A 14,592-nucleotide genomic window follows, 5' to 3' on the forward strand; every position below is an offset into this window, starting at 1 on the left:
TGAGTGCAGGGACCATGATTTATACTTCTGTTGATGCCCATAAGATAAGCAGAATGCTAAAAATGTGGTGATCAACAACAATTTGTTGAACTGATTAATATAAATATCTTCTGAGGGAATGCTATTTAACCCTAATTTAAAAAATAACAGCTTTTTTGGGATATAATTCACACACCTTACAATTCATCCTTTTATAGTGTGCAATTTACTGTGTTTTAGTATATTTACAGAGTTGTGCAACCATCACCAATATATAGTTTTATATTTTCCTTTTTTTGACATGGAGTATCTCTCTGTCACCCAGGCTAGAGTGCAGTGGCACAATCTTGGCAGACTGCAACCTCCGCCTCCCTGGTTCAAGCAATTCTCCTGCCTCAGCCTCCACAGTAGCTGGGATTACAGGCATGCGCCACCACACCTGGCTAATTTTTGTATTTTTAGTAGAAATGGGGTTTCATCATGTTGGCTAGGTTGGTCTTGAACTCCTGACCTCATGATCTGCCCACCTTGGCCTCCCAAAGTGCTGGGATTACAGGTATGAGCCACAGCGCCTGGCCTTATACTTTCACTATCCAAAAAAGAAGCCCTTACTCTTTAGGTATCCACCTCATAATCCTATCCTCTTTCCTCACCATAGGCAACCACTAATCTACTTTCTTTTTCCAGAAATTCGCTGATTTGGGGCATTGCATATGTATGGAATCAGGTAATACGTAATATTTTGTGATCAACTTCTTTCATTTAGCATGTTTTTAAGATTCATGTATGTTGTAGCATGTATCAGCACTTCATTGACTTCTTATTGAGATATGATTCACAGAACATAAAATTCACCATTTTACAGTGTACAATTCAGTGGCTTTTAGTATATTTGCAGTGCTGTACAATCATCATCATTATTGAATTCTAGGACATTTCCACCACTCCAAAAAGAACCTGGTAGTTGTTAGTTCCAATTCCCTCTTACCCCATCCCCTTGCAACTACTAATCTGCTTCCTGTTTTTATGGATTTGCCTATTTTCTGAACATTTCATATAAACGGAGTGATACAATATATGAGCCTTTGTGTCTGCCTCATTTCATTTAGCATAATGTCTTCAAGGTCCATCACTGTTGTATCTTAATACCTTCATTCCTTTTATGGCTGAATAATGCCCTGTTGTATGGTTATACCAATAAAAGAACTATTAATCAGTTGATGGCCACTTTTTGGCTATTATGAATAATACTGCTATGAGCATTCATGTACAAGTTTCTGTGTGGATATGTTTTCAGTTCTCTTGGGTACACACATAGGAGTGGAATTTTGGGGTCACATAGTAACTCTATGTTTAACTTTTGGAAGAACTGCCATACTGTTTTCAACCCTATTTTAACTTGGTAGTTTCCTGTACTTTTTTTTTTTTTGAAGTGGAATCTTGCTGTGTTGCCCAGGCTGGAGTGCAGTGGTGCCATCTCGGCTCACTGCAACCTCCACCTCCTGGGTTCAAGCAATTCTCCTGCCTCAGCCTCCCGAATAGCTGGGATTACAGGCATGCACCACCATGGCCGGCTAATTTTTGTATTTTTAGTAGAGAAGGGGTTTTGCCATGTTGACCAGGCTGGTCTTGAACTCCTGGCCTCAAGTGATCCATCCGCCTCAGGTGTGAGCCATCCTCTATTTTTAAATTTAATTTTCAAGCCCATTACTTTTAAGTTTTGTAAGTGTCCCTCTTTACAAGTATCTCCTTGCTGTCTATTCTCTTTGTTCCCTGGCCTCTGCCCATTCTCAGGTTTAAGTCTCTTGCTCTTCTGTAGATATCTGTTCATGTTTGCAGAAAGATAACTTCCAAGTTCTGTGTGTGTATCTCTGCTTATTTCTCCTTATGTATTTATTCTAGTTTTCTTTTTTTGATGAATTTAGTGTCTATGTCATCCCTCTTGACCCATGACAAATTTAAGAAAACTTTAGGCTGGGCGTGGTGGCTCACATCTGTAATCCCAGCACTTTGAGAGGCTGAGGGGGGTGGATCACTTGAGGGCAGGAGTTTGGGACCAGCCTGGCCAACATGGTGAAACCCTGTCTCTACTGAAAATAGAAAAATTAGCAGTGTGTGGTGGTGCGCACCTGTAATCCCAGCTACTCAGGAGGCTGAGGCAGGAGTATCGCTTGAACCCGGAAGGCAGAGGTTGCAGTGAGCCAAGATCACACCACTACACTCCAGCCTGGGCGACAGAGCAAGACTCTGTCTCAAAAAAAAAAAAAAAAAAAAAAAGGAAAATTTTAACGCCAGAAGGGAATATTTCTTAAAACTCCTTTTTAATTTTGTGATGAAGGGAGCATCTGTAGTATACATTTCAACAGTAAGTCCAGCATGTCTGTGTTCATCTTTTTCCTCTCCCCTCAAAGTCCCATGGCACCATAAATATCATATGATATTGGTAATGGTTTTGCTAACCTGGTATAAGCAAGCATTCAACAAGAGAAAGATTTTGCAATCTAAGTGTACCAACCATTTGTTTTCTTAATTCTACTTACGAGATTAAAAAAATTTGTGCTATGTGAATATTAGGAAAGAAAGAGAGGTAGCATGTACCGCAAACAGAAAGGTGATGGCTCTACATTTTCCAACAGAATTAAATGACTATCAACTTAAAAGACTAAAGCCCATAAATTTTGTGGTATATCTGGCATTTAAAAAATGTCTGTCAACTAGAACTATCAATTATTTGTTGAGATAATGAATTCATTTTTGCAATTTTCAAGATAACAAAATAATGAAGCCCAATTTACCAGTCATTTAATTCTGGTAGTTTGCTTCTATATCACTGTTTTCTGAGCTCTGTGTTTTCAAAATAGACATCCACAGATCAATCCACTAAATTGGAATGGAGGCAGAAGTGGAAGTGGCTCTCCGGGCATGGCATGGGACGGTAATGCTGGCCAAAGAAGAGACGAACTTACAGAGCCAGAGCCCCCCTTGATACTTCTGGTTTCCATGGCAGAGAGTCAGGGCCAGCTGATGAGGATTACACAGCAGGGAAGAGAGAGCAGAGATGAAATTGACTGTTTCTCTAGGCAAGAGAAGCACCTGGTTCCAAAGAATAGAAACCAGGGATATGCAGCCTGGCTATTATTTTTATAATAAACTTCTGATTTGGAGATAAATGAGGGTCCACATGTAATTGTAGGAATACAGATAGATACCATATACCATTTACCTATTTTTCCCCATTGGTAATATCTTGCCAAACTGTAGTATAGTATTACCATTAGGGTATTGGCATTGATATGGGCAAGATACAGAACATTTCCATCCTCACACACATTCCTTATGTTGCCCTTTTACAGCCACATCCACTTTCCTTCCAGCTCCACCCCTTCCCTAACTCTGAGCAGTCACTAATCTGTTCTCCATTTCCATAATTTTGTCATTTAGAGAACAATATATAAATGAAATAATACAATAGGCATTTGTTTAAGATTGGCTTTTTCATTCAGCATAATTCTCTGGAGATTCATCCAGGTTGCTGCATTTATCAATAATCTGTTCCTTTTAATTGTTGAATAGTTTTCCATGGTATGGATGTACTACAGTTTGTTTAACCATTTGCTTGTTGATGGATACCTGGGTTGTTTCCAGTTTTGGGCTATTAAAAATAAAGCTGCTATAAACATTTGTGCATGGGTTTTTGAGCAAACATAAGTTTTAATTTCTCTGGGATAAATGCCAGGAGTGCAATTACTGGGTCATATGGTAGTTCCATACCTAGTTTGAAAAGAGACTGCCAACTGTTTTCAAGAATAGCTCTACCGTTTTACATTTGCACCTGCAACATATGAGTGTTCTAGTTTCCTGCATCCTCCCTGGCATTTGGTGATATTGGTGATCTATATCTGTAGATGTATAGATCTACCTATACATCTATAGATATAAATCTATCTATCTGATTATTTTTAGCCATTCAGATAGGTGTGCAATGATAGCTCACTGTGGCTTTAATTTTCCCAAAGACATCTTTTTTTGTGTGTGCTTATTTGCCATCTGTATGTATACACTTTTGTTCAATGTCTCTTCACGTCTTTTGCCCATTTTCTCATTGGATTGCTTGCTTTTTACTGTCAAGTTTTGAGTTTATATATTCCAAATGAGTCTTTTATTAGATATGTGATTTGCATATCTTTTCTCAGTCTGCAGCTTATCATTTTCATCCTCTTACCAGTTTTTCATAGGCAAAAGTTTAAAATTTTGATTAAGTTTGATAATGTACAATGTATCTACTTTTCCTTTTATGGAGCATGTTTTTGGTGTCAAATCAAAGAACTCTTTGCCTTGGTTTTAGATCCTCAAGATTTTCTTCTATGCTTTTTTCCCCTAAAAGTTTTATCGTTTTACATTTTACATTTAAATTCATGATCAATTTTGAGTTAATTTTTTGTATATGGTATGAGACTTAGACTCATACCATATACAAAAAAAGATTCATTTTTTTTTTTTTTTTTTGCAATGAATATCCAATTGCTCCAGCACCATTTGTTGAAAAGACTGTCTCTCCTCCCTTGAATTGGTTTTGCATTTTTGTCAAAAGTCAGTTGGGAATATTTGTGTGGATCTATTTTTGGGTTTCTATTCTGGTCCATTTATCTATGTCTATCCTTTCACCAATACCACACACTCTTAATTATTGTAGGTATATGGTATGTCTTGAAATTAGATAGAACGAATCCTCCCTCCCTTTTCATTCTTCTTTTTCAAAATAGTTTTAGCTCTCCTACTTCCTTTGCCGTTCCATATACTTTTAAGAATAATCTTATCTATGGCTACAAAAAAGTCTTGCTGAAATTTTGATAGGAATTGTGTTAAATCTCTATATCAATTTGAGTAGAATTGCCATCTTTACTATTTTGAAATCTCCCAATCCATGAATGTGGTATGTCTCTCCACTTCAATTTTCTTTATTTCACCAGCATTTTGTAGTTTTCAGCATGTAAGTCCTGTACATGTTTTGTTGGATTTACACCTAAAAGTATTTCACTTTTTTGAGTAATTGTATATAATCTTGTATTTTAAAAATTCCAGTGTCCACGTGTTCATTGCTATTATGTGTATGGAAATAAAATTGATTTTGTATGTTTATCTTGTATCCTGTCGAAAAATTTCCCCTCTCTTTCTTTAAGAGTTATATCATGGATGTATGTTAAATTTTGTCAAATGCTTTCTCTGCATCAATTGATAAAATTATATAATTTTTCTTCTTTAGCTTTTAATACAGTGGATTACAATGATTAACTTTTGAGTATTAAACTGGGATTGCATCCCTGAAATAAATCTCACTTAGCTATGGTATATAATTATTTTTCTTGATTGCTAAATTCTATCTGTTAATACTTTATTCAGGATTTCTGTATCTATTTTCAAGAAGGATATTGGTCTGAGTTTCTTTTTCATGTGCTGTCTCTAGTTTTGGTATCAGGCTTCATAAAAAGAATTGGAAGTGCTCCAACCTCTTCTATTTTCTGAAAAGACTGTGTTGAATTGGTGTTAATTCTTCTTTAAACATTTGGTAGAATTCTCCAGTGAAAGATTCTAGGCCTTGATATTTCCTTTTTGGGGAATTTAAAAATCATAAATTAATATTTGTAATAGTTATAGGGATATTCAAATTCTCTACTTTCTAATAGGTAAGTTGTAGTAGTTGGTGTTTTTCAATTAATTGGTTCATTTTGTCTACGTTGTCAAATTTACATGGGTAGAATTATTCCCAGTATTCCCTTATTAACCTTTTTTATATCTTCAGAGTTTGTAGTTATATTCCACTTCATTCCTGATATTGGTAATTTGCATCTTCTTATTTTCTTTGTCTCTGATGCTAGAGCTTTGTCAATTTTATCTGTCTTTTAAAATAACCAGGCCAGGTACATGGCTCATGCCTATGATCCCAGCACTTTGGGAGGCTGAGGTGGGAGTTGAGCCTAGGAGTTCAAGATAAGCTTGGGCAACACAGGGAGACCCTGCCTCTACAAAAAATAATTTAAAAAAATTAGCCTGAATTGGTGGCACACACCTGTGGTCCCAACTACTCTGGAGGCTGAGGTGAGAGATTTGCTGGGGCCTGGGAAATCAAGGCTGCAGTGAGCCATGATCATGCTACTGCACTCCAGTCAGCTTATTGTTTTATTGATTTTCTCTAATAACTTTGTTTTCAATTTCATTGATTTTTGCTCTTATTTCTATTATTTCCTTCCTTCTGCATGCTTTGGGTTTATTTTCTATTTTTCTAGGTCAATGAAGGAAGAGCTTATTGTTTTGAGACTTCCTCTTTTCTAACGTTTACCTTTAGTGCTATACATTTCCCTCTCAGCACTGTTTTAGCTATGCCCCACACATTTTGATATGTTGTATTTTCACTTTTATCCAGTTCAAGGTATTATCAAAACTTCCCTTGAGATTTTATCTTTGACCCATGGATCATTTAGAAATGTGTTTAATTTCCAAGTGTTCGGAGATTTTCCTGTTATCTTTCTGCTATCAATTACTAGTTCGATTTCATTGTGGTTACAGAACACACCTTATGATTTCAATTATTTTACACTTGTTGAGGTCTATGTTTTGGAAGAGGATATGGTATATTTTAGAATATGTTCCATAGGCACTTGAAAAGAAAGTGTATTCTGCTGTTGTTGGGTACAGTCTATTAGATCCTGTTGGTTGATAGTGCTGTTGAGTTCCTTTATATCCTTGATTTTTAAATTTCTATTTATTTATTTTTGAGATGGAGTCTCACTCTGTTGCCCAGGCTGGAGTGTAGTGGCATGATCCTGGCTCACTGCAACCTCTGCCCCCTAGGTTCAAGGAATTCTCCTGCTTCAGCCTCCTGAGTAGCTGGGACTACAGGTATGTGCCACCACATCCAGCTAATTTTTGTAATTTTAGTAGAGACAGGGTTTTACCATGTTGGCCAGGCTGGTCTTGAACTCCTGATCTCAAGTGACCCACTTGCCTAGGCCTTCCAGAGTCTTATTTATTTATTTATTGAGACAGGGTCTTGTTCTGTTGCCCAGGCTGGAGTGCAGTGGCATCATCACAGCTCACTGCAGCTTTGACCTCCTGAGTTCAATAGGTCCTCCCTCCTCAGCCTCTGGAGTAGCTGGGACTACAGGCATGCACCGCTACACCCAGCTAATTAAATTTTTTTTTTTTTTTTGTAGAGACGGGGTCTCACTGTGTTGCCCAGGCTGATCTCGAATTCCTGGGCTCAAGTGATCCTCCTGCCTCGGCCTCCCAAAGTGCTGGGATTGCAGGTGTGAGCCACCATGCCCGGCTTGATTTTCTTTTTAATTGTTCCTTTCCATTAGTTATTTAAAAATACCAAATTACTGATATAATAGTAACAATAATTGATTTTATTAAGTGTTTATTATATGCCAAACATTCTGTTAAGTCTTTTGCATGCATTATATTATTTTTATTATTTTTTTAGTTCTGGGATACATGTTCTGAACGTGCAGGTTACACAGGTTTACATGTGCCACGGTGGTTTGCTGTGCCTATCAACAGATCATCTATGTTTTAAGCCCCGCATGCATTAGGTATTTATTCTAATGCTCTGCCTCCCCTTTTCCCCCATCCCCCGACAGGCCCCGGTGTGTGATGTTCCCCTCCCTGTGTCTATGTGTTCTCATTGTTCAACTCCCACTTATGAGAGAACACATGCATTGTATTATTTAATCCTCCCAATAAGCCAGTGTGTTACATACTATCATTATCCTCATTTTGCTGAGGCTTAGAAAGGTTAAGTGACTTGACATTAAGATAACACAGACAGTAAGTGGCAGAGCTGACATTACCCTGACATCAGTGTGGGGTGGCCTGACTTCCAACTGTGTGCACATAACACCTATGCAATCTGAGGCTCTATCAGGATCCTAGAAGGGGTGATAAGTTTTCTTCCAGTTCACATTTGCATAAGGATGTAAGTGGTTATGGGGAAATCTCATCAAGGAGTGGTAGGCAGACTTTAATGTGATCCCCAACAATTCCTGCTCTTAGTATTTGTGCCCTGCATAATTCCTTCCTCTTGAGTATGGGCTGGACCAAGTGACTCACTTCTAATGAAGAAAATATGGCAAAAATGATATGAGGTCACTTCCAAGCCTAGGTTGCAAAAGAACCATGGTTTCCATCTGGGGCCTGTTTTCTCTTGCCTTCTCTCTCACCTGCTTTGAGTGAAGCCAGGTGCCATGTTTTGAGCTGGCCTAGGAAGAAGCTTATGTGGCAAGGAGCTGATATCTCTGGCCCACAGCCAGTGAGGACTTAAGGTTTACCAACAGCCACGTGAGTGAGCTTGGAAGCACATCATCCCCCAGTGAAGCCACACATCCTCACGCCCAGGGCTCCCGCTGACACCTTGACTGTGACACTGGGGTGAATGACCTCTAGGCCTCCTTTGTTCCATTTCTGGTTGCTTCCATGGCTCAGACAGAAAATGGAGTGGTAAAGTGGAGGAGCAAATGGCAGCCATAATCCAGAGGAGTGAAAGAGGTGTGGGGAGGGTAGCAGAGGCACAGGAATGGCCTCACTCATCTGCACACATGATGGCCCTGTGCAGAAGGGAGGAGGATGGAGAGGAAAGCCTGTCCTCCCAACGATGTATTGGTGGAAATGGAGCCTAATCTCAATTGTTGCTTCTTGCTCTTGCTCCAAAATCAACTGCCATCAGTTGACAGTCATTGCACATGCCTCTTCCTTTGCCTGTGTACCTGTGGGTACACTGTCCTTCTCTTCCTTGGAAATTTAGCCCAGGTTACAGTGCTGTTGTGTATGGCTCTACAGATTGTGTACTATAAAAATCCAGATGGAACCATTCATATCCTATGAGATGATTTGACAAGTCATCATCCAGAAATCTTTCCACATCATCACCACTGAATTCTCATTATTTCAGTGCATTAACAAATATTTGAACACCTATTAAGTGCTAAGTGTTGTTCTACATGTTGGGGATTTAACAGTGAACAAGATGGATGGAGTTTCTCTTGTTGGAGTTGGTACAGGAATAAGATGATAACAATATAATAGACAAAGTAAATTTAGATTGTTGTAAAGAAAAGGGTGCATATGTTGGGGGTGAGGGAAAACTTTAGCTGGAATGCTGGGGAGATACATTCTCATGTTCTTCAATAATATACACGACTATATCCTATCAACAACAGATGTTCTGTACTTAACTATTTCTTTTTTTTTAAACCTGAAATAGCAGACAACATGTTGATATGTATACATTGGGTATTTGATGCAACGTAATAGAGTTAATTTCTTATTAGCTTTTGCATTTGTCCTAGCAGGATGAAATCGTGTTTTAAGAGAAGGCAAATTACTCAATAAACTGAGTAGGAATGTTTAGAAAATTTTATTACTCAATACTTATAAGATTAAGCATACTTTTGTGGTTTTGGTAGTGGCAGACAGATATTTTGTAAATTTAGTACATTCTTGACATTTGTGAGCTATGTTTTCTAAGACCTAGGAGAGTTTTCAAAGTTACAAATTCCACTGCAGCACATAATTTCCCCATAAAACACAGTAAAATATAACCGATATATTTAAATATCCTTTGTGTCTTTAATGGTTTTCTATAAGTACAGGGCTAACAAATTTGTAGAGTTATTTTGTGGCTAAGACCCTTCATATCCTTCGACTTTCACTTTCATTATCAGTATTAGTGGTTGATTTTCTTTAATGTTTCCCACCCCTGAACTCCCAAAACTAAAAGTCAACGTTAAAAAAAAAAAACCATGAAAGATATTACATTCTTGACAATGAATAGAAAAGTATCGGAACATACGAAAGTGTTGGCACAAAAGGCTGGCCCACTCTTGGGATAGGGACCCACTCAACACACTAGCTCAGAGGGCTTGTGATTCAAATGAAGCATTAAGAAAATGAGAAATCACCATGAGTCATCAACGATTAGGGTTACTGAAAAATAACTGAAACTAAGAATGTTAAATCCACAGATGTTAAAGGTCTTCTGGTATCTAAATTACAGACCTATAGCAAGAGGGCACAAGCAATCCCTTGTTCATCTCTTTATTATTAGAGCATATGTGAAATGATTTTGAGGAGGAAGTCAAGTGATGTAGAACTTTCTGAGCTGGATATCTTGTAAGAAATTATTTTGGAACACCACAGATTGGGTTTTTAGCTGTGCCGTATATGCATTGCTAGGTTAGTTCCTAATTTGTCACAAATTTAAAAAGGCTCTGAACTTCAGGTTCTTTCTCTGTAATGACAGCTGCCAATTCCCACTTCCAAGGGCACAGGTGAGGATAAGCTGAGCCAGAGTTACAAGAGAACTTCCTAAACATGAAAGCAGCCCATGGAATCAAGGTGTTACTGTTATTCAATCAGGTATCATTGGTTTCAAATTCCCACTTTGTTAAGCAGAATAAAAACACAGGGAAGCACTGACTAGCTGAAATGGACATTGTGTAAAGGGTTTAACTTACTTCTTTTACAAACCACTGACAAAAGGCAGGACCAATCCATTCTCTTGCATGAATACCACAGTCTATCCAGACAGCTCTTTTGAGTCGTGATCGTCTGCCCAGCTGAAAACAAGAGCATTCACAGTAACCAACTCAGGCTTTTAGATTCACTGACCAGCATAATTTAATAAGGTTTCAGCATAATTCTTCACTATAGTGTGGTTCATTAGGTAATGCATAAAAAGGACAAAGGGAGTTCCTATCTATCTTGAAAGTCCAGGCTTGTTTATGCAGAAACAATACATTTATTGTCCTAATTATAATTAAAGAACTAGAAAGTACAAAAGGAAAAGGAAAATCCCTAAAATAGGTTGCTTCTTTATTTTTAAAAATTTTTAAATTTTAATTAATTAATTTTTAAGAGATGAGTTCTTGCTATGTTGCCAAGGCTGGTCTTGAACTCCTGGTCTCTTGCAATCCTGCTGGCTCAGCCTACTTCTTCATTGTAATATAGTATGTGACTATTAAGTAAAAAGCTAAGTCCTCCCTCATCCCCTTTCTCTTTCCATCACAAGGAATATTTCTTAAATAATAGCTATATTTTATAGGTGGATAAAGTCAAATTTTATTATACCACAAAATGAAAACATAAAACAACTTGATTTCTAGAATCAAGTGGCAGATTTTTCTTTACAATGCTACTATATCAATATTACTTTTAACCTGGTTGCTAACCGAGAAATCAATAGGAGATCCTGACATTATAATTACAGGGGACCTAATTTTCATTCATTCATTAATTCACTCCACAAATATTTCAGGAAATCCTTTTTAATGTCAGGCATTGTGCTCAGTACTGGAGAGTCAAACATGAAAAGACAAGGAATTTATACGCTAGTGGGGAGGGCAAACATGTAAGCAATCAATCAACCACTATGATGTGAATATCTGTAAGTTACCGTGGGAACATAAGAATGTTATGTTGAATTTTCCTAAGTAATAAAATGTGGCTTCTCAGAAGAGGAGCACTTGAGTACTTCAGCAAGACATAAAGCTTGTTTGGCAGACAAGTTGGAGGAAGGCATCTCAATCCTGGAAGAGAATCCAAGTGCACCATATTGGAGGAACTGTGCCTGCAGTTTGAGGAAGGAACAGCAGATAAACCTCAAAGTGGATTCCCTGGATACTAAATAAAAGATGAGGCTTCCTCCTGTATTCTATGGGGTGCTTTGTGTGTGTGTGTGTGTGTGTGTCTGTTTGCTTGCTCATGTTTGAGGGCTCATATTGGCAGCAGTGTGGAGGGCGGATTAGAGCACGAGACGGTCAAGAATGGGGGCTCGAAGGAAGCTCAGTACTGAGGCCACTACTGCAATAGTCCAGGGAGAGCAGACACAGCGAGAAGTTAGGGTAATAGCTATGAGGACAAGAGAAGCAACTGGGGCAGATCTGAAATATTCAGTGGAAAAAATGGTCAGCTTTTGGTGGTAATTTAAAGTGAATGGTTAAAGGAGAGGAGTTTAGGATGATGTCCATGTTTCTGAATTGGGAGGAGAGGGATGCCATTCTGAATCTGAGGTGCTTTTCTGAATATCCAGGGAAGAGAGTCAAGTAGGCAATGGTGGGTGAATTTAAGGTTCCAGAGGGTGGACTGCAATGGATACAGAGGTCTGGGATGACTGTTGACATTATGGGCTAGATGTGCCTATCTAGAGAGTGTTGGTGGTATGAAAGTAGGGCTGAGGAGAGTCTCAGGGATTACCTGAACCTGAGGAAAGGATAAGGGGAAAGGAGCCAGTGAATGAGACCCAGATGGTCAGAGAGGCAGGAGGAGAATCAACTAGGAGTGGTTGCTGGCCTTGGAAAGAAGTTTTAGAAGAGTTGTGGGGGCAAAGGCTGGTGAGTCAAAGTCTGAATGATAGGAGAGGAAGTAGAGATGATGATTAGAGGTAAGTCTTTTTAGAAGTTTGGCTGAGAAAGAATGGAGAGCTATAGGTCAGTAGACAGAAGAGAATGCAGGGTCAAGGGATGAATGAGAATAATGCATAGCTTCTGCATTAGTTAGTTCTCATGTAGCTATAAAGAACTACCTGAAACTGAGTAGTTATAAATAAAAGAGGTTTAATTGGCTCACAGTTCTGCAGGCTGTACATGAAGCATGGATGGGGAGGCCTCAGGAAACTTAGAGTCAAGGCAGAAGGAGGAGAGGAAGGAGGCACAGCTTACATGGTGGAGCAGGAGGAAGAGAGCGAAAGGGGAAGCGCTACACACTTTTAAACAACCAGATCTCATGAGAACTCACTATCACAAGAACAGCAAGGGGGAAATCTGCCTTCATGATTCAATCACCTCCCACCAGGTTCCTCCTACAACTTTGGAAATTACAATTTGACGTGAGATTTGGGTGGGGACACAGCCAAACCATAGCAGCTTCTTACACATTTAAATAGTTTTGCATTGGTTCACTTCGAGCAGCATCAACTCACAAATACTTCGCATCAATAACTGAAAATGTTAGCGAAAGTATTCTCTGGAATATTCAATGGCAAAAATGAAATACGGTTCAGAAACCTAAGGGAAAGTATTTCTGAGATTATCAGATGATGTTAAATATGAGACTCTATAAAAGATCATTTCATTTCTTTTCCCCATAAGTTAAAGTGGAAAAAGATGGATATTTGGTAAACATTATGTATTTACATAGCAATTGCTTATTTTTACCTTTAAAATAAAAAGAGATCTTCCCTCATATGATCTTCCAATAGAGAACATGTGAATGAGGCCTGAGTGAGTTTTATTCAGATGATGCATCCAATTTTGAATCTAAGAGCAAATAAATAAAAACTATGTTAGACTCTCTCAAAATAATGGAGCTTTTAGAGAACAAAAGGAAACAAAAAGACAACAGTAGGTCTCAGAATTCAAGGAGTGTACATGGAATGTAAAATTAAACAAAAAACCTACTTTCTATTTTTAATTTTCTTTGGGATACTTAAAATTACATTTAATTTTCTGCCTTTACAGATAGTAGCTTATGTCTTTATATCGTTCTTCCATTAAAGCATACCTTCTACTACCATATATCATTAATATACGGGTAACAGATTTTTATAAAAAATTGATGTGTTCTAGTTTTTTTTGAAAACCAGAATTTATTTCTATTTTCCACAAGTATTTAAGAGGTAAAGAAATAAATCGACTTTAGGAAAACTGTCCAAACTACTTGAAAGTGTTTCTTAAAGTCCCATATATTACAATTTGCTACTGAAAGAAAATGCTAAGAAAAAGGCATTATCTTTTTTCATTTAAAGGTTCTTTGACTGAGCTACATATCAGAGGGCAAACTCTGAATAATTTCTCCAGTGATAGTGATACATTTGCATTGATCCATTCATATACACTTATCTGTCATCAGGAAAAGATACATTTGAATGAATAAGGTGCTTCATTCCTGACTTAAAAGCCTTATAAGGTGTAAAAAAAACCCACAAAAGTGTCCTACCATTTTACGGTGTAAAAGGATCAGTGCTGAAAAAATAGCTAAATATATTCAGGAAAGTACCCGTATATTCTTTTCTTTCTTTTCATATTTAATCTAATGAGCAGGATATATGTGTGTGTGTGTGTGTATACACATACATTATGCATATCTATATTATATTTGTAAAATTTGACTGTTTTCTAGTGCATGTTAACAGTACTTCTGTGTGCAAAGTTATCTAAAATCTTTCTATTGCTTCTAATTTTAAGCTTCCAAAACATGTTTAGACATGAAATATGTGGAGATAATTTTGAAAGGAGAGTTGTCATCAAGAGAACCAAAAACCGTCTTAAGAATAGAGCAGCATCTCATTTATTTTATGTCTGGCTTTCCTTTGTTCAATTCAGAGGAAGCATGGAAAATGTATGATTCATTCGTTTATTCCTCTGTCAACAACTATGTATTTGGAGGTCTCTGTTTGCCTGCCACTGGGGTTATAGTGGTGAATAAGAAAGAAGTGGCCTGCGCTCATGGAACTTGTAGCTTATTAGAGGTGAAAGGCATTAATCAAATAACCACATAATTACATAATTAAAAACTGTGATAGATATCACATCCTTGTGCTATGGGGGCATGTAATTCACT

General features: G+C 37.8%; 1 protein-coding gene across 1 annotated transcript in view; it reads right to left on the minus strand.

Annotated features, from left to right (window-relative positions):
- CPA6 (carboxypeptidase A6) overlaps positions 1-14,592 on the minus strand; it is a 317,065-nt gene that overhangs the window by 73,451 nt on the left and 229,022 nt on the right. The window contains exons 5-6 of the mRNA XM_054498415.2: positions 13,188-13,289; positions 10,491-10,592 (exon numbers count right to left, since the gene is read on the minus strand). Coding sequence (XP_054354390.2) covers positions 10,491-10,592; positions 13,188-13,289 — 204 coding nt within the window. The remainder of the gene's footprint in view (positions 1-10,490; positions 10,593-13,187; positions 13,290-14,592) is intronic.

Source organism: Pongo pygmaeus, chromosome 7 (assembly GCF_028885625.2).
Source record: "Pongo pygmaeus isolate AG05252 chromosome 7, NHGRI_mPonPyg2-v2.0_pri, whole genome shotgun sequence".
Lineage (NCBI taxonomy): Eukaryota > Metazoa > Chordata > Mammalia > Primates > Hominidae > Pongo > Pongo pygmaeus.